At 47.3% G+C, this 20,100-nt stretch overlaps 2 protein-coding genes and 1 long non-coding RNA gene across 4 annotated transcripts in view; 1 reads left to right on the forward strand and 2 right to left on the reverse strand.

Moving 5' to 3' along the window:
* The window catches only part of TNN (tenascin N), an 85,258-nt gene extending 68,884 nt beyond the window's left edge, over nucleotides 1–16,374 (forward strand). The window contains exons 19-23 of the mRNA XM_055582734.1: nucleotides 1,727–4,127; nucleotides 10,537–10,688; nucleotides 13,097–13,154; nucleotides 14,262–14,369; nucleotides 16,235–16,374. Coding sequence (XP_055438709.1) covers nucleotides 1,727–1,867 — 141 coding nt within the window. The 3' untranslated portion in view covers nucleotides 1,868–4,127; nucleotides 10,537–10,688; nucleotides 13,097–13,154; nucleotides 14,262–14,369; nucleotides 16,235–16,374. The remainder of the gene's footprint in view (nucleotides 1–1,726; nucleotides 4,128–10,536; nucleotides 10,689–13,096; nucleotides 13,155–14,261; nucleotides 14,370–16,234) is intronic.
* LOC129653246 (uncharacterized) lies at nucleotides 3,673–6,962 on the reverse strand. Of its 2 annotated transcripts, XR_008715000.1 has the most exons (3): nucleotides 6,645–6,962; nucleotides 5,290–6,033; nucleotides 3,673–4,299 (listed from the first exon to the last, which is right to left on the reverse strand). It is a non-coding gene; the product is annotated as an uncharacterized LOC129653246 (long non-coding RNA). The 2 variants fall into 2 exon arrangements; XR_008715001.1 differs by lacking the exon at nucleotides 3,673–4,299 and having other exon boundaries at nucleotides 5,988–6,308.
* Nucleotides 13,038–17,172, reverse strand: KIAA0040 (KIAA0040 ortholog). The gene has a single exon (XM_055582735.1). The coding sequence runs from the start codon at nucleotides 16,381–16,383 to the stop codon at nucleotides 16,081–16,083; it is 303 nt and encodes a 100-aa protein (XP_055438710.1). The 5' UTR covers nucleotides 16,384–17,172; the 3' UTR covers nucleotides 13,038–16,080.
* Between the last annotated feature and the right edge of the window lie 2,928 nt (nucleotides 17,173–20,100).

Genomic DNA, 20,100 nt, shown 5'->3' on the forward strand with positions numbered 1-20,100 from the left:
TTCCCTTCTCCAGGGGATCTTCCCGACTCAGGAGTCAAACCCGGATCTCCTGCCTTGCAGGTGGATTCTTTACCATCTGAGTCACCAGGGAAGCCCTTCTTCCAGTTAAACCAGAGCTATTTTTCTCTGTCCTTTGATCACAGGGAACACAGTTTTCTGCTTTAGGTAAGACCCATAGGGTCACATAGAGTTGGAAACGACTGAAGTGACTTAGCATACACACACACCCTTGGATCCACTTCACCCTAGAGCCACCCAAAGTCTGCTCAGAGCGTTGTGCTAAACCGGTTTCTCCACTTCAGGAGTGTAAACACAGGCTCCTCACCCCTCCCTTGCTCTAAAACTTTCCTACCAGTGATTTCTCAGACTCTCATGCCCGGAGAACATCATCTTGACTCCTCCCCAGCAACTAGGCATCTCCTGCTTGCTCCCTCACAGCTTCTTGAAAATTGCATCTTTGTTCCTACTCATCATTAATCCATCCCACTTTATGAAATTTCCCCTCCTTAGGTTTCTAATTTCCTACCCTGGATCTTGATCCTAGCCTTCAGGAAGCCACCTCTCCCCAGAACTCACCTTATACCAATATGACTGTAAATAGTAATACATCTAAAGTCCAGGTACATTCTGATTCCGTTGGTCCTCACCAGGCAGTAGGGACTCCCCATCTTTACGTGATTTTTCAAAGGGAAGAAGTTTGCGCTTAGGGGAGCCAAGGAGGGTGGGCCCGTGAATCCTGGAGGCTGCATGTGGACTGACTCAGGGAAGCTGTGATCAGAGATGAGATATTTGAAATGAGCAGCCAGCGTGCCCTAAACCATCCCCATATTTGCTAATAAAAGACATTCATCTGGTTAATGTGCTTTTCACAGTCTGCACAGCATTTAGCTTCTTGTTTATTATTTACCTCACAAATTAAAATACATAAAATTGGTCACTTGGGCTCTTTATTGGCCAGGTTGCAAGGTTATTAAGTGAATTAAATATTATTGTGCTCACCAGTCAAAAGTCATAATGCGAAATTTAGTTTTCAGCAGGCTATTCGTTACCCCAGAGCTAATATCTGTACAGTGTAAATTGAAAATGATTTTACACAATTGGCCAATTAATATGTTTATTTTTGTCTTTAATTTTTTGTAAAGGAAAAGAGTGAAGCAAATCACTCTGAATTTAATCACTGCTGGCCAGGTTGACCCCGTGTTGTCTTTGCAGCTGCTCTGGCTTCACCCCGCTCCTGGGCTTACACCCCCATCCTTCAACCCCAGGGGGCTTCCCAGTCCTCAGCCTGTCTAACCTCAGCTGCCCAGCAGAGGGCACACACTCCCAGATTCCTCTCTCACTTCCTTTATAAGTATCCCAGTCTCCTTTTCTGTCCCTTGTGCAGAGAGGTGTGGGCTTCACAGGTGGCACAGTGGTAAAGAACCCACTTGCCAATGCAGGAGTCTTGGGTTCGATCCCTGGGTTGGGAAGATCCCCTGGAGAAGGAGATGGCAACCCACTCCACTATCCTTGCCTGGGAAATCCTGTGGAGAGAGGGGCCTGGTGGACTGCAGTCCATGGGCTTGTGAAAGCCTTGGACACGACTGAGTGACTAAAGAACAACAAAGTAGAGAGGGAGTGGTTTCCCCGGTAGAGAAGCACTCTTTGGTGCCGTAACCCACTCCACTCTCCCAAGTGCCTCTTCTTGGCTTGTTTATTTGTTGGCTTATTTATTTATTTAATATAGGGGGTGAACTGGGAGCCGTGGAAGGGACATGAATTCTCCATTCCTTTTGTGGAGTTGAAAATCCGACCTCATGGCTACAGCGGGGAGCATGTCCTGAGCAGAAAGAAGCGAATGCTGGGAGAAAATTCGAGAACGTTCTGACGGCCCCTTTGTCTACATACGGCACAAGAGGAGACCAGCCCAGGGTTGGGGCCATCCGTGTAAGCGTCGGGTGGGGTGGGTAGTGATGACTGGCTAATGGAAGTTTGAAGAATGCTCATAGCCCCTGGCTTCTGAGATGGCTGGATAACCTGCAGGACAAAGCATGTCACCAAGCTCTCAGTCATGCAGCTTACTTCCCTGTCACCTGCATTTTGCCCACGTATATTGGGGGCCTGAAAATCCATACAAAAGTAGCTGCACAGTGTGTATGGGAGAGACAGCACTGAAGCTGCAAGGTTTTCTGTTCTGTCTTCAGTAACAAATATATGGGGTTAGGGGAAAAAAAAGTGAAGAATCATCTAGTACTCCACTAATTGGAAATCTCAAAATTGGTGTGTGTGTGTATATATGTATATACACATAGTTCTACTAATACAAATCTGTCTAAAAAGAAGCACCAAAGAGGGGTTTCTCTTTGATGACAAGGGGCTGATGGTAGCCTGAAACTTACCTTCCATTACCCCTGGATTTGGGGGGAAAAAGGCATAAATCTTCCCCTTTTAAAAAAAATTGCCGATGTTATTCAAGGGAACTAGAAGAGACAAAGAGAGAGTTGAATTTTGCTAAGTTCTGACTGGTATCCGGCATGCTGGAAACCCCAGCTTCCATATTACTGCTATTTTGAAGTGCCCCCTACCAGCCATCTGCATAATCATTTTTGTAGATCCACATATGTTGTGAATAAATTCTCACTTATTTCAACCTTGAATAGTTTGACTCTCTTGGTAATTGGGTCCTCCCAAAGACTCTTCTTTGTCACTCCTTCATAACACAAGTCCTCTGCCTTCCCTCCTCTCCCCTACCGCCTATTCTGTTGGACCCCTGGGTTTTCTGAAAGTGCTCAAGTACCAGATGCTTATTGTCTGAATGGACACTTGGCAAGGTCAGATACTTTTGTCTTATTTTCCTATCACTCTGGAAGGTTTTTGTGTAGCAAAGTCAGTAACCATCGAAAAAAGTCAAATTCCTATTCAAGAAAAAAAAAAATAAATAAACCACTGATTTTAAAAAATCTGCTGTGTGTTATTTTCCCCACATAAGTGCACTTGAATTCTAAATTTAACCTAAGTGCAAGCAAAGGTACAATTTGAGCGTTATAATGGAATTTGGTTGGCCATGACCTCTTGCTGTTGTGATGGTAAATAGTGGTATTTGGAACCAGGAGGAGTGAGTGAGTGAGGAGGAAGACAAATACCCTACAAGCTGCAACTCTCCTTCAGGATTGGGAGTCCTTTATTACCTCGGGTTCTCCAGGTTTTAACCTCTGGCCAAATGCCAAGCCATACTTTTGGAATAGTGTTTGTCAACCTTGAAAATGTTCAGCATCCCCTTGGCTCCTTTTACACATGCACTGAGCAATGCCCTAGCAACTGCTCAGCCTGATAAAGGGCAGTCTGGATGAAGTCCTGTGTAGGTGTTGGGGCTCATAGTTTAAAAACAAGCTTGCACCTTGTTCATTGATTCAAGGAGACTTTAAGGCTCTGCCTGCTTACCAGGCAGCGTGAGGTGAGCTCACAGAGCGGAGCGAGCCAGTTCTTGCTCTGCTAGAGTGGGTGTGCTGTCATGCATTCATTCCTTCATTCATTCAACAAATACTGATTACTCCCTATTACATGCTGGTCTACTCTAAGTCCTACTGCTCTAGAAGTGAACCAAACGCAAGATTCCTGTCCTTGTGCTGATATTCTATCGGTGGAGGCTGATAATTAATAGACAACAGATATCCATACAATTTCCAGAAGTGATAAGTGCCATGAAAGAAAATTACAGTAGGATCAAGAGATGGAGGTGGAGATTGGTGGCAGTACTGGGGGACTCCATAAGCCTCTCTGAGGAGCAGATATTTGTAGAAACCGACTAGATGTCTTTAGTCCTGATCCAGCTTCCTTAGGGCCAGAGCAGGAGCTCATTTCCTTGTCGGTTTTAAAGGTCCCTTTGTGCAGCCTCTCAGTCCCAAGGCCTCTCATCTCCTGTTTGCAGGTAGAGTCTCCACCTTGCTGATGCAGGAGCCCTGTGTGCACCCCAGTGGGTGCAGCCTTTTTAGAAAAGGAAAGCCACCTTTGCAAAGCGGATCAAACGCCGGGATGATTCAGAGTTGGGGGGTGGAGTGCCTGGTGGGTGGTCTTCCCAAATTGAATCAGGCTTCTCAGATGTGCCTGGGGAAGAGGACTGCTGTGCTCCAGCCCTTCTGACTCTGCAGGTCTGGGCTGGGGCTGCTGATGAACGGGTGACTGCTGTCTTAGTAGCTTTGGCAAAGGGGGCCACTCGCTGATGGGCTGTTTGCTCAGGAGGCGTCTGACATGGTAGCCAGAGAACTTGTGGGAAACTGGAGTGGTTTCTTGCATTCTTTCACCTGTAGGGTTCTTGCTGCCCTGAAAGGACAGGGCAGAGAAAACCTCAGTTGACTCCTCAAGGATTCCACTGGGGCAGAGAAGGAAGTTGGTGGGGGTAGGGCCAGGGAGCTCATTTTCAAAGGATGTTTGCCTGACGAAGGAGAACATTCCAGACCTAAACCTCTGTGCCTAACCTCATTTTAACGTGACCAACTCTGGGAGCTCCTTCTCTGGCAGCTGAATATAAGCCCCAGAATAGATTTCTGGGTAGACCTGCGTTTCCGAGGGTCAGACACTTTTCTTAGAGTCAGATTATGAGCCACCAGCATTTTGAAGCTTCAGGGACAATTCCTACTGGTTAGGACAAACCAAATAAAATAATTCTAAAGGAAACCAATCCTGAATATTCATTGGAAGGACTGATGCTGAAGCTGAAACTGTAATATTTTGGCCACTTGATGCGAAGAGCTGACTCTTTGGAAAAGACCCTGATGCTGGGCAAAATGGAAAGCAGGAGAAGGGGGTGACAGAGGATGAACGGTTGGATGGCATCATCGACTCAGGGGACATGAGTTGGAGCAAACTCAGGGAGATAGTGCAGGGCAGGGAGCCTGGCATGCTGCAGTCCATGGGGTCACAAAGTGTTGGACATGACTGAGCAACTGAAGAACAGCAAGAAACGAAAGCTGTCATAGAAGGGACATGCAGCATAGCCAGGCACTAGGGTAGAAGTGAGGACAGAGTATCACAAACAGTTGATTAAGTCTCTTGAGCGGTTTCCTGTTCCATGGGAGATGCTAGCCAAGCCCTGAGTGATAAGCAGAACACAGCCCCTGCCTGCGATGTGGTGGAGACAGGTATGGCGACGCCCAGTGGGCACTACGATGGACAGAGTGCTGTGAGCAGAGCGGGGTGCCCCAGGAAGTGTTGCGGCTGTGGTGTCAGCATCACATCTGGAAGAACAAATCTGGATTCGCCAGGGACAGGCGAAAGGCTGGGGGCAGGCAGGGCACCTTGGGATGAGGTTACCTGATGGTGAAAGTGAGAATGGACGGAGTGTTGTGTGTTTCAGGGAGGAAGATGGTTTCTTGGTAGGGTGAGGAGTGGTTGGTGGGGAGCCATGCTGGAGAGACAGGCAGGAACTCATCTCAGCCATGTGAGCACGGTGGTCTCAGCTGGCACCGTGGTCCCAGCTGTCACTGATCATCAGAATCAGCTGGAGCTGTCACGTAACCAGACCCTACTTCACCCCGAGATGCCGCTTCTATGGGTCTCAGCTGAGTCCTGTGCAGCTGTGCTTTCTGAAGCTTCAGGGGCTTCTGACATGCAACTGGGGCTGAGAACCACAGCTAAGATGAAAAAGTTTGGGAGGGGCAGTGGAGAACACTGAGGGTGTTTAAACCTTGGACTGACACTTGTAGTGAGACTTATGTTTTGGAAGCATCAGTCTGGTGACAGCATAGAGAATGGAAGGAGGCATGGAAGGAAGTAGAGATTCACAGACAGTGAAGGGTTATTGCAATAGGCAATGGGTATGGGCTTCTTGCGGGGCTCAGTGGTAAAGAATCCGCCTGCAATGCAGGAGACAAAAGAGATGCAGTTTCGATCCCTGGGTTGAGAAGATCCCCTGGAAAAGGGCATGGCAGCCCACTCCAGTATTCTTGCCTGGAGAATCCCCATGGACAGAGGAGCCAGGTGGGTTATAGTCCATGGAGTCGCAGAGAGTCGGACATGAGTGCAGCAACTAAGCACGCAGGCACTGACTTTCTTGGCCTGAGGCAGAAATGGTGGGAAACAGCAGAGCACAGATCAGTAATATTAGTACAAGGAAGGGTTAACAGGATTTGAGGGGGCTGGGTGGTAAATGAGGGGAGGGCTCCTTTCATGGCAGAGTTTAAAACTGGTTGTTCTTGACAGTAGCTTCCTCTGGGAAGAGGGTCCCCACGTTTCAGGTTGTCGCATGATGTCCAGAGTTCTGCTTTGGGGAATTCCCTGGCGGTCCAGTGGTTAGGGCTCTGCGCTTCATTGCTGAGGACCTGGGTTCAATCCTTGGTTGATTCCACAAGCCGAGTGACCAAAAAAAAAAATCTGCTTTTAAATTTGGAATTCTTAGGGATTCAAGGATCATTAAAGCCAGAAAACGCTGAAGGAGTGAGGGAGAAAGAAAAAAAAAAAATGACCCAAGGTATTATGATCAAAGAGATGCCCTGAAGGAAAAGACCAGGTGTGTTGTATGAGGAGAGGGAGGCTGTGTTCGGGGTGGAGTGTCCCGGTGGGGCTACAGCAAGGGAGTGGAAAAGCAAGTATAAATAATGAAATGCTCTCGGCGAAACGTAGCCATTTACAGGAGAAAGTCTTCCGCTAAAAATATTTCCAAGTCATACCCTTAAGCCCTTCACCGGGGCAGCGGAGAGGATCGGGAGGTTTCTGTCAATAAAGAGTGCAGATCAATCAATACGTTTGGAGCCCGCGGCCCGGCTCAGGGGCGCGCTGTTCCCGGCCAGGCCAGCAGATGGCAGTGTGGTCCTACCGGGAACCTCTAGCCTCAAAGCTCCTTTCCTCTCCTATAGCGAGGGAAGTTCTGCGAGTCCTCACGTTTCTTCCTTCCCGGGTAAATTCATCTGGAGAGTCAGCCTGTGGGGTACGACTCACCATCCAGCATGGCTTGGTGGTTGCACGGGCAGTGTTGCCGCGCAAAACAGGTAACTGAGAAACTAATCCACTGCCACCCCCTTTTTCATCTTAGCCGCTGTTCTCAGCCCCCAGTTGCATGTTAGAAGCCCCTGGAGCCCTTTTGAAGAGATTGCCTGGTGAGCTGGGAACTGTCTCCCCCAACCTGGTCTACTGGGCTGGTGGTCCGGCAAGGGGATGGAGGGGCGCCCCTGGAAGGGGTTTTAGGCAGTTCCTAAAGCACAGCTGAATCTACTTCCCAATAGGCCTTGTGTTAGTTTCTACGGGGGAAATGGGAAATGGGTTGAGATCTAATTCCAATGGTATACAAAGGAGTTAGGTTCTCAGGTTAGCCCATAAAAGCCTGTTCATTCTATAATGCAGATTGCAGTGCACTTTTAATGACCGAAGTAGAAAACAAAGGTATTGTAGTATTGCAATTTAAAAAGAAAAAAAAAATGAATGAAACAATTACTTATTTTGGCAAGTGAAGAAAATTAGGTTTGATGAGAGAAGGATAAGGAGGCCAATGAGGCTGGCTGTGTGTTCTGTGCTGGTCTCAACCTATCAATAACCAATGTTTTGGTTGGACTGGCTTTTGTGATTCTTATCTTAAGACACCCTTCAGCAATAACTATTAGGAAACTTTGAAAAAAATGAAGGTTTATTTCTTACAAGGCCTGGCAATTACACTACATACTTGGGGCTGCATAGTGAGGTTGTGGGGGGGAGAAAACAGCCCGAGAGAGAGTGAGCTTAGGGTTCTGCTTTTATTGGGGTCCATGGTGGGGGCCTAGGATTTTGAGGGATCAGTCTTTCCTGGTGAATTTAAAGTGCAGGAAAAGAAAAAAAATCAAGTGGCCCAAATAGTCAATCACTGAAATCACCCAGGATCTCTAAAACAAGGGCACCACAGTGGGGGGAGGCGGCCCAGGTCTTTGTCTAGTTGTGTGTGTTTGCAGTGTGTTTATCCTGCATAGTGGTCTTTGAAGTGGGTGCTTCTGCAATCCAAGCTTAAGTCAGGCACTTGGATGACAAAAAAAAAAAAAAAAAAAAAAAGAACTCTCAGGGTTCACACTGCACGGTGGACCACCTGAAGGAGACATTACGGAATGTCTGAAGACTTGTGGGCAGAGCCCTTTATTGGAGTTGTTATTGGAGTTTTTGACCTATAGGGGGTGCTGTTGCCAGTTAACAGTCTCTTAGGAGCCCAGATCAGTGGAATGGATCTCATTGCCCTGTGTTCCCCAGGGGCCCTAGGGCAGGAGTCTGAGGGTTTTGGTTTGGGCAAGTTGCTCACTTTGGGTCTCACTTTCATCTTTTATAAAATGGGAATGATTTACTCACAATGTCAGTTGCTGCAAAAGTCACATGAGGTGATGGAAGTGCCTTTATGAGGTAGAAAGCACTCTGGTAGGATAGAGGCCTTGCATCTTCAGTCTCCATAATTTCACTCAAAATTTTGGGATTTTTTTTTTTTTTTCCTGATAAAGATGTGTGCCAAGTTGCTTCAGTCGTGTCCGACTATTTGCAACCCCATGAACTGTAGTGTGTCAGGCTCCTCTGTTCATGGGATTCTCCAGGCAAGAATGCTGGAGTGGGTTGCCATTTCCTCGTCCAGAGGATCTTCCTGACCCAGGATCGTACTTGCATCTCTTTTGTCTTCTGCATTGGCAGGCTGCTGCTGCTGCTGCATCACTTCAGTTGTGTCCAACTCTGTGCGACCCCATAGGCGGCAGCCCACTAGGCTCCTCTGTCCCTGGGATTCTCCAGGCAAGACTACTGGAGTGGGTTGCCATTTCCTTCCCCACTGCATGAAAGTGAAAAGTGAAAGTGAAGTCACTCAGTCGTGTCCAACTCTTATCGACCCCATGGACTGCAGCCTACCAGGCTCCTCTGTCCATGGGTTTTCCAGGCAAGAGTACTGGAGTGGGTTGCTGTTGCCTTCTCCACATTGGCAGGCGGGTTCTTTTATAAAGGTGTATCTCTAGCCAACACTAAGGTATATTTGCTATGAATAGGCACCAATAGGATTATTATGGCTTGCTCACAGATGGAAGAAAGAGAAAGGGCAGAGTGAGAAAGAAAGGTTAAGGAAAAGAAAAGGAGAATCTGTCTACGTTTCACAAAAGGTTTCCTTGGGGATGTTATGAATTGAGGTCTTAGCAGTAGAAGACCAGCAGATGAAGCATGGGGGTATGCACACCCCCAGAGCAGCATTTCCCAAATGGTGTTCCTTGGAACCCTTGCTCCTCCAGATGTGCTAAAAGATGAGATTTCATGGTCAAATAAGCTTGAGAAAACTCTGAGTTTAGCAGAGTCACACCCATTTCTTTATTCCAGTACCCATTAGACTTTTTAATATGATACTTGCAGATTCCAAGAAAGAGGGGGAAAGACATAATATGTAGCACTTTGAAAACTTGTTTGACTATAGGATGATTTTGGTTTCTGAATGTCTAGATAATATTTCTCAAGGTATGGTTCAGAGACCACTGTCATCTACCTAGTGTGCTTGTTAGAACAGCAGGTTGTCTGGTCTGATCCAAGATATAATAAATCCAGTGGAAGGGCAAAGAGGAAGTGGGGATTGGCACTTGTAAAAAAAAAAAAAAACCAAAACCAAAACACCAAGTGATTCTTTTTCTTTTTTCCCTTAATCAGTGCATTTATGTAGTGTCTAGTATGCACTAAGGCTCCACGCTAGGTATTGGAGATACATGGTGAATAAGTTGCAATTCTGGCCTCATAAAGACTAACTCTAATATAGAGCATGGAGAGCTGGGGATGTAGGAAGAGTGTAGTCTGATCTTGTTGTGATGGGGAAGACTTGAGTGGTTAGGGAAGCTTTCCTAGGCAGTGATGTAAAGTCTGGAAGACTTCACGGAAAAAAGTTTGTAACAGCAATTAAGATTGTGAAAATCCCTTATCTGGCAAATGAGTGTGGCATTGTGATTGTCCCATGAAACCCAGAGAATTTTTAGCACATTTCATCTGAGGATCAGCGACGTAGCTGGATTGATATTCTAAGAGAAGCGCTGCTGCTGCTGCTGCTGCTAAGTTGCTTCAGTCGTGTCCGATTCTGTGCGACCCCAGAGACAGCAGCCTACCAGCTAGAGAAGCGCTGTTGTAAGGTGAAAAACGCATTGACACAAACTCTCTCCTGATCTGGTCACCAGGGGCGCTGTCACCCCAGGGTGGCTTAGTTGTGGGCAGAGGGGCTTGACACGAGGAAGGATATCTCCTTAAGAAGTTCACCAGTCACATCCTATAAATTGGGAGCCCTTATTCAAGGAGTATTGATAGTACTGTAAACAGTGCAGTATGTGGTGAAACGAGGGAACTTATTACACCAACAGGAACAGAAAATGTCCATTATTTTCAATTCCTATCTCCTTTGACCTGTCTGCACCATTTAATTCCACGGACTCTGGCTTTCTTCTTGGACGTCTCTTTTCCTTTGACTTCTAGGACACAAGTCTCTCATGATCTTCCTTCTGTCCTTAATAATAAGAAACATTTACTGAGCACTTACAGTAAGCCAGGCTCTGCGCTAAACGGTTTGTATGCATTATCTCATTTAATCCTCTCATCCCTCTGATATAGATACTGACTGGCATTAATTCTACTCAGAGATTAAGTCTGGCATGTACATTACACAACTGTGGGAGCTGGAGTTAGCCTCGGAATCAGGACAACCCAGTCTTCGCCTCCCACACTGATGGTGGTCCTCACCAGGCTAAGCCTTCAGGCTTCAGGTGATGTAAACAGTACCTTCTTTTTCCTGTTTCCTCCTCTGCAGCTAGCTCTCTTCCGGGTGATAGTTTCAGGGTGACCCCTGCCCCCAACCTGACTTGACATGAGCTTTGAAACTTCCCTCTTAGAAAGCAGTGACCAACTGTACTAGAATGGTCTCTTGTCTCGTCTGTTCCCACAGCCAGGCTGTGAGCCCCCCTAAATGCCTTTATATTGTGGCCACCTGGTGTGCTTGGCACATACTAGAGTCAAAAATGTAAATGGAACAAATAGCCTCCAGAGGGAGTTATTAATAGATAGTTGCATACATAGCCCTTACTGCATGAAATATCACAGGTATTTCAAAGGTTCCTTTGAACCTCTGGCAGAGACTGCAAGTGGTGATAAAGGCATTCTTCTTTTCAGTTTTGTAATCCCATGACTTCGAATTTAGGAATCGTACTAAGGGCAGAGGGCAAGGGGCCAGTGGAGAGCGTTCCGGTGAGCTGAGAATGCTCACAGCGTTGTGCACATGTCCATTCATATCCCAAACGTCAGGGCTGAGCCTGGACAGGTGGAGCTGATGATGTTGAGCTCTGGCATCCACCCAGGTGTGCAGCAGTGCCTCCCCCTCCAGATGCGGTCTGGGCAACATTCCCTCCATGAGGGTGGAAAGTTTTAAAGTCCTGGAGGGAAGAACAGAGAGCTGAGTGAAAGGTCTCTGTCCTCAGTTGGTTGTAGAATATGTGTGATAGGGAAGGAAACCCAGGAATAGACTGCAACTAGAGGAATATCTTCCCTGGTGGCTCAGATGGTAAAGAATCTACCTGTAATGTGGGAGACCTGGGTTTGATCCCCGGGTTGGGAAGATCCCCTGGGGAAGGGAATGGCTCCCCACTCCAGTATTCTTGCCTGTAAAAGCCCATGATTTTAAAATCACAAAGAGTTGGACACAACTGAGTGACTGAACAACAACAACAAATTCCCATGGACAGAGGAGCCTGGCCAGCTATAGTCCACGGGCCACAAAGAGTTGGATATGACTGAGTGACTACACTTTCACTTTTCATAGGGATATCAGCCCGCCGTGGGGAAGATGAAGTGCAGGCCCGCCCTGGCCCTTGAAGTGGTTAGCATGGTGTTTTGCTAGTGTGTCTGACTGCTCCCCCTACAAGCTTTTAGGCCCACGTTCTCCAGGACGGTGGCCACCAGCTGTGGGCAGCTGTTGAGCAACTGAAATGTGGCTGATGTAAGTCAGCTACTGGACCTTTAGCTTTATTATTTTAATTAATTAGCTGTATACTGCTAATGGTACTATATTGGGCAGGGAGTGGACATTTCCATCATTCCTAGTTCTGTTGGACAGCACTGCTCTAGATGGTTTTTGCTCTAATGACAGCTTAGCATCATCAAGGGAGGACTCAGGAACATTTAACTCATTACATTTTTAAAAATGTTAATCACATCGTATGCATTAATTTTTTGTTGCACTGGGTCTTCGTAGCTGCACACCAGCTTTCTCTAGTTATGGAGAGCAAGGGCTATGCTAGTTTGGTGCACGGTCTCCTCACTGTGGTGGCTTCTCTTGCTGGGGAGCACGGGCTCTAGGCATGTGGGCTTCAGTAATGGTAGTACACGGGCTCAGTCGTTGGGGCACGCAGGCTTCAGCAGTTATGGTGCATGGTCTTAGTTGCTTCCTGGCATGTGGAATCTTCCTGGACCAGGGACCGAACCTGTGTCCCTTGCATTGGCAGATGGATTCTTATCCACTGTACCACCAGGGAAGTCCTCATTGCATTTCTTAACCAATGCAAGGCTACGGCCAACTTGAAAAAAAGATACACATTTATTCATTCATACACATGTCTGTCTATCTCTTTATGTATAAAGTCTACCTACTATGATCTATTTATCTGTCTATAGATACCTACCTGTCTATCTCCCTTGCTGCTACTATAGAGACTTTTGATCTCTCCTCTTCCCAGCACCAGATTTAACTCAGGAGTCTATTTTTACTTAGTTTTTTCTATTTTTCCCCTTTTCCTTTAAGAGGACACTGATTGACCTCATCGATGGGAATGTTCTCTAAGTGTTGCCAAGGAATATGAGTGTGTTTTTCTGCATCTGGCATCTCTGAGGGTGTCTAGTCTCCAAGGTGTCTGCTCTGCAGGCAATGGGGTGTGAGTTCACCCCTGGTCCTTGGACCTCTGACTCTGCTGGTAGGGGGAAGATAATGCCCAGGGATGGCTGGGCCTTTGGTGTCCCAGAGGGAGTCACCCCATCCATCATTCTGGGTGAACTCTGGAGAGGGTAGTCTCTAATGTTAAGAAAATAATTAACTGATTTCCATAAGTAAGAAGGTTACACATGGCTTTTTAGTTTCAAAGTATTTTATTTAAATAAAATCTGTTGGTGCATTTAAATTTTCCAGGAAGAAAAATACTGACAAATGCTATACAACATGGACCATTTATATTCTTCTTGAAAAGGTGACTGCCTTTTCTCTATATCTTCCCCTCCTCCCACCGCCCCCCAAAAACCCCAAAGCGAATCCACTGAGCAATTGGGAGAAAGACCTCTTCTGATTGTTCAGAAGTCCTGGGCCTGGGGGCTCCTCCCCAAGCCTGGGCTGGTCTAGGAGGCCTCTTCTTTGCCATCCCTTTTGTCCTCTGTTAGCCTAACCCCACCCCCACAAGATGAGCCAGGCAGGCTCCAGTCCTAAAGGACCCCTGGCTGCCAGTGGTAGTTCTGGGACAGAGAGTGGGAAGGAGAAGTGAAGATGGAGAGGAATGGAGCCAGGGTGCTGCCTAGAGACAGAGAGAGGGGAATGGGAGAAGAAAACGGGAGAGGAGGATGACAATAAAGTGGGAAGAAAAGGCAGTGGAATCCAATAATTGCTTTTTGTTTCTTTGACACACACACTTATTCAGCAAAGTCTGAGGGCCTCTCACTCACTGGACACTGTTCTGGGTGCTCCAGTGAAGGCTGTTGAGGAGGCTGGATGGGATAAGAGAGAAGCTTCTTTCAAGCATTTGGCTGTCGAAACCTGGGTTATGGAAGCAAATGAGAAGCGTGTTTCTGGGTGTTCACACCTGGAGGTGGAGCAGATACATTCAGATAGGAGATGGTGGGGCATGGCACCTGGAGATACAGGCCTTGTCCTGGGTGATGATGATGGACTGCTGTCTTAGTTCAGACTAGCAGCTGGTTGCCATGGCAACTATGGTACTTTTGTGGTTCCGTGATCCCGGAGATCAGTGCTCCTAGATTGTATCTGACACGTCTCAGCCGTCAGCCTCTACGTCTCCCCCAAGTCATCCATTTGAGGGGGGTGCTGAGAGTTGGAGACAGAATAAGCAACTCAGCCTGCTGGGTGGTGGGAGGTGTGGGGAGATGAGAAGTCATTCCGGGAGGTGAAGGGGAAGGCCAGATGCTCCAGGACAAGGGGACAGAGCATCAGAGGGTACTTCTTTTGCTGGTCAAAGCAGTTTATGCCTGAGAGGCCTGAGTGCCTGGGGTATTTAGGCTCACTTAGGGCAAGAAGGGGGAACAGGGCCGGTTTGAAAATAAAAGCAGGCCTGCAATATGCTTCACAGGCTGTTCCGTTAGAAGATCTCACTGCAGAAGTCGCCAGCAGGCACCTCGCCTCCACAGGACTAGACCTGGACTTTACCTGAAAGGCGGGTGACCACCAGCTGCCTCAAGTGAGCAAACAGGACATTTTCCGTGAAACAATGTTAGAGAATTTAGCTTTTGCTTCTATAAATATCATAGCTTAGCTACATTATTAATGAAATTGCAATTTCACCATCATTTAGAACAGTTTCAGTCGGAAAATATTTCAAGAGAGCTACCCTGCAGATATGCAAATGAACCTTGAGAGCACAACCTGCTCCCACGGGAATTATCCATCTTTGTGCTGTGGTCACAAGACAATCAAAATACCACCCAGTTCACCCTGTGAGTGGATTAATTCAGCCTCCCAAACTTGGCCCAGAATGTGGGGAGACGCTCTGCTCAACTAACTATGGACCCAGCTTACATGTCCTTATGGATCTCAGGGCACACTTGTCAACCCAAACCTTGGCCCTGCATGCACCCTCCTCCTTCAGAATTCAATACCCAACTTCCACCTGTTGCAGCAATTAATGGGCTCACTTGGAAGAGACGGTCACTTGGGGACTTGGTGAGGTATTACAAGTTTACCCTTAATAGCATCACATATCTGACAGCATCCACAGACAGTTGTGAGCACCGACTGTGTGCAAGGCACTAGCCTGAGCTTCAAGATAAATATTAATAAATCTCTATATAGCTTCATCCTACTTTCATTTAAACTCTGTAACTTCTGCACCCTGTCTGCAACATGCCATGCCTCCATGATAACTTTATGTAATTGTTTCCAGTGTGCCTTCTGTGAAACTGTACCAGTGATTGTCTTAATTCCTTCCCCACTGAAAACCTCTGGGTTCATAGGAGATCCCTAGCTCAGGGGTAGCATCCTGTTTCCATCTGTGAAACATACATTGCACAGGTACACAACGGCAGTCCACTGAAGTGGACGGCATAAACCTGGCCATGAAGATGGCCAGAGGCCATTTGTTCTTGCTTGGAGGAGGGAGGCTTGCTGGGGGTAGCATCTCAAAGAGAAGTCTTGGATACCATTAAACACCCATCAGTGGTGATGAGTTGTAAGACGATAGCTTTTGATTTTTCAACTTTTCCTCCCAGGTGAGAGGCCAGAAGCACGGGAACTTGGTGTGTCTTTATCAATATATAGGAATGGGGGTATACCAGATGGCTGGAATGTCCAGCTATGAAGATTTCCAGTAAAAGGCTATGTAGGGACAGGAACAGGAGAGCATTCATTTCTACCCTGAGTGGTGTATGGCATTGACAGCATGTAGGCTTCTCTTGTTATATAATTGTGCATGTGGGCCTGGATCTGCCAGGCCTTCCTATGAGATGTTTTTCCAAGAGCAGACAATGAACTCTCTCGTTTAGGGCCTTGCTCAAAGTAGACATTCAGTGACCATTTGATGAACAGAATATACTTGCTTGGGTACCTGTGGTGTCGTGCATGTGTGCATTTGGGAGATATGTCAAGAAATATGGATAAATGTTCCTTGTGCTTTTGCATATGGAATGTGCCATAGATGGGTGGAAGGCATGCCTGAGTCTGCAGTAAAGAGCATTGCTATTGGACACATAGATGCTGAGAAAGCGCCCAAGACTTGTTCACGTGCTTCCCGGGAAGGCCTGCCCCGAGGGACACTCAGTCTGAGGTTTGCTCCTTGGTTGGGTAGTTCCTCTGTGAGCATGAGAGCATCACTGCAGGGGTTTCTGCTCCCCACATTGGGTGTGGTTGGAAGGCAGCTCAGCCCCCAAAGCAGGACACCTCTGCCCCCTGCCTAGCTAGACAGGCAGGGATGGCCTCTTTTCCATCTGGAGAAGCTTGGGCTGGGCAGAGATCCAGAGGTCTTCTTCAGCCTGCTTCTTCTTTTTCTTCTTCTTCTTCCCCTTGTTTTGCTCCGGCTGTCTGCCGTTTTCACCTGGCCGGTTCCAGCAGCAGTGGCAGCAGATGAAGAGGAAGGTGATGATCACCAGGAGGGGCAGCCCCAGGAGGATGCCTAGACAGATGCTGTTGAAGAGGCCCTCCTGGTGTTTGGTGGAGATGACGTCCCAGACGGCACTGAAGAACATGCTGATCTTCTCCATGGTGCCTGGCTAGGCTGGGCCAGAGGAGCCCCTTAGCCCACCCGCAAGGGCAGGATGTGAGAGGATGCAGGCTTGCCCACTTGGAACTTAGCCCTCTTCCAGCTCTGGGTTTGGGCAGGCCACAGATAGCACCTAAAGAGAGAACAGTGGATCATTTAAGAGAGACGCCATGGGGACGGTCTATAATTTTTAATAACATCATTGATTTTAGGCTCAGGAAATGGGAGGAAATCAAAGAGTTCCAGAGCTCACTGAAATTGTATTGAGCCTCAATAAACAAGATAAATGCATGCATTTAGTCAGTTATGTTATTAACTAATTCTCACTATGTACACACTATACAGGGCTTAGGATATGACAGTCAATAAGATGTCAGACCTGGCACGTAGGCAGTGCTCCACGATGGTTAGATAAATCAATGTGTGCATCCCACACTGTTCTGGTTACAGGTTTGGCTCTCCGGACCCTCTACAGAAGTAGTTCTCCACCTTTCTTCATTTCAGCCTACCTGAGAAATGATGAACACATACTCCCCACAGGACAGCTCCATATCTGACCTTCCATGAACACAACTTGTCATTTTTAACACTAATGAAAGCTTAAGCACAAGATAGAATGTCCAAGAGTTGCTGGCTGTCGTGGTGGCCCTGGACCTCCCCAGGCTAAGAGGTCATCCGTCCTCATCCTGTTTCACTCCTGCTTTTCTCACAGTCCCTTCATGCTTTCTTCCTGGTCCCATGTCTCCTCCCTCTTTACATTCCACTTTCGGACCTGGCAAGGACTCATTGTGCTGTGGGTGAGAAACCAGGTCTTTCTGTTTCTACCTTTAAATATTCCCAAGTCTCCTTCCCTGCCTGTTCCTCTCTTTGCAGTAAAAAGAGTTTTGCAGGCTGATCAGTGATGGTGCCTAGAAACTGGGAGGCAGTCCCTGGCTGCCTCCCTCCTCCTATCCTGAGCCCAAGCTTGCAGCTGGGCAGTTCTGGTTGCTTCTCCAGAGTGGTCCCTCTTCCTATGGTACGTTCTCCAACTCTCCACATGTATCTCAGGCCTCAGCTCACAAGTGTAAGATCTTAGAGGCACCTTCAGTTCTGGAATCCACAGGTTCTTGGGTCTAAACAAGACTTGGAGGACAGGCATGAGTCAAAGGAATTTAAGAGACCTCTTGGCATTAAACATTGTTCAGGAGCCAAAGATCGAAAAGTCATTGATTTTCAGGCTGGAGAGCTTAGGCATCATCCTGACCAGCTGTCTCACTTAAAGATGCAGAAGCTGAGGCCCAGAGTGGTGGGGTGACCTGTCTGTGAGGTGACATACAAGCACATGTGTGCTTCTCATCACACACAAAGCTGTGATGAACACCCAGACCTCTGAACAATGGGTTCACTCTCCAAGGCTGCCGGGCAAGCAGAAAAACTAAGGATGGTAACATTACTTTATATTTTACTTGATATTTTTCTAAGCCACCTTCATGTGAATTATATCTTTTAAGTGAGCAACTGGATGGTGCATTGTGAGTGGAGGGACGCACCAGGGGGGACCTAGGTCCAGAGTCATTCTGAAATTCAGGCTTCACTGGATTGTCCTGCACTGGAGCATAAGTGCGTGTGTTATACATCTGGGTGGTGTGTTACACACACTGTCCCAGCAGTTGTGCTTGGAGGTCTCATTCCTTGGATAACACACACTCTTGGTGTCCCAGTTACCCAGTGCTCATGTGTCCATCCAAGCCCCACCCAGGATCTCTATCTTGGTCTGCAGGCATGTGGCCCCACCCCCTCATAACATTATTTATACCGTTTATCCGGTCGTATAAGTTGGCACCTCCTTCTGTGCCATTGGGCCCAAGGAGCCTGACATCATGTTATACGGTGGCGCTCATGGGACTCCCCTGGTGGTCCAGTGGTTAAGAATCCATCTTGCAATGCAGAGGACATGGGTTTGATCCCTGGTCTGGGAACCTTAACATACTATATGCTGCAGGGCAACTAAGCCCATGTGCTTCAGAGTCCACGCATTCTGGAGTCCACGCACCACAACGAAAGATCCCACATGATGCAGTAAGACCTGACGCAGCTGAGTAAATAAATACATATTAAATAAATAAAATTATTTTTTAAAAGATGGCACTTATTACATGCTGGGCACTGTTCTAAGCACCTTATGCCTGTTGACTCTCTTGGACTTTATCACAAGCTTATGCAGCAGGTACAGTTATTCCTCCCATCCTACAGCCAAAGAGATGCAGGCACAGGTCACATGGTGTGTGAGCAGCAGAGCTGGCCCTGAGGATTCTGGGAAGCTTGGCTCCAGATCCCCAAGGGCTGAGCCATTCATAGCGTGGCTCTGGGCCTCTGATTTCTTCATGTGGAATTAACCCATTTTTGGCAAGTAGCCCAGGGTTTATAGAATCCTCTGCCATCCCCCAGATCAACTGAAACATTTATCCCAGTCAACATTTATCCTGGTCTGCTGTAGAAAGAGACTACAAAGAAATTTATTTCCCATTGTCAGATACCTCACAAATGCATGAAGATACATACAATAAAAATCCAGTCCTGCCCAAGGGGAGGTTTATAGAAAGCATACTGGCATCTGAACTTAAACTCAACGTGCAACAAAGATGAGCATCCCGAGAAGTTATGTGTCCTCGCTGGAGGCTTTGCCTGAGCCCCTCCAGTGTCTGAAACATCACATGCCATGGACCTACCTGCACGACATCAAGTGCACAGGTTCTTTACAGTAGGAAGACTTTGGGTGCCTTTCTCTAAGCCGATCCTTCCTACACATACAGTTTTGAGAACCAATGGCTCCTTGCACTGATTTCTGTGATTCAAATTAGACAGCAGCAGACCACACTTACTGACAAGCTTTCTTGTGCTGAGGTCCTTCTGGTCTCTGTGGGGAGCATATGTGAATCAGGGCCCACTCTGGGTTCGGCCAGAGAGAGAAGGTCGTGGAGCTCCTGGAGAACAGTAAGGCAATATTCATGAGAGTAGAGCCACTTAACCTTGAGAGACTAGTAGGCTCTTGACAGATGTGTGAAAAAGATGTCAAAGATCCCAGGCAGAGAAACTTCTAGAACATCAGCAGGAGAACAGGGGACCTTGTGATGCGCCTGGAGCTCAGGGTGGGAGAGTGAAGGACCGTAGGCCGTGGCCAGGTTAGAGAGGACCCTCACAGGGTGTGTTTCTTTGCAGGGAGGGGCTCTATAACGGGCTTCCCAGGTGGTGCCATTGGTAGAGTCCTGCCAGTTTTAGGAGATGCAAGAGATACCAGTTCGATCTCTGGGTTGGGAAGAACCCCAGAGAAGGAAATGGCAACCCACTCCAGTATTCTTGCCTGGAGAATCCCATGGTCAGAGCCCTGGTGGGCTACAGCCCTTGGGGTCACAAAGAGTCAGACATGACTGAGCACATACTAGGAAGATGTTATGATCAGAGCTGCCCTTCAGGGAAAGATAAGAGGGTCTGGAAAGCTCTGGAAGATGTTTTAAGAGAGCACTTCAGTCATTTAGCAAATATTTATTGAACACCTGATATGTACCACAAACTGTGTTTGGTATTGAGGATTCAGGAATGAATGACAAAGATATAGTTTTTGATATCATGGAGCCTCCTACATTTCACGGGACTTAGTATCATCAAGGGATCATGTCAATAGATAAGAAGAAGAAGCAAATTCCAGCTTAGGTTGCTTAGTTGGATAAAATAAAAGCAT

This window comes from Bubalus kerabau, chromosome 5 (genome assembly GCF_029407905.1).
Source record: "Bubalus kerabau isolate K-KA32 ecotype Philippines breed swamp buffalo chromosome 5, PCC_UOA_SB_1v2, whole genome shotgun sequence".
Classification (NCBI taxonomy): domain Eukaryota; kingdom Metazoa; phylum Chordata; class Mammalia; order Artiodactyla; family Bovidae; genus Bubalus; species Bubalus kerabau.

Excerpts from the sequence above, each read along its gene's own strand:
- KIAA0040 (XM_055582735.1), bottom strand. The coding sequence starts at position 16,383 with ATGGAGAAGATCAGCATGTTCTTCAGTGCCGTCTGGGACGTCATCTCC.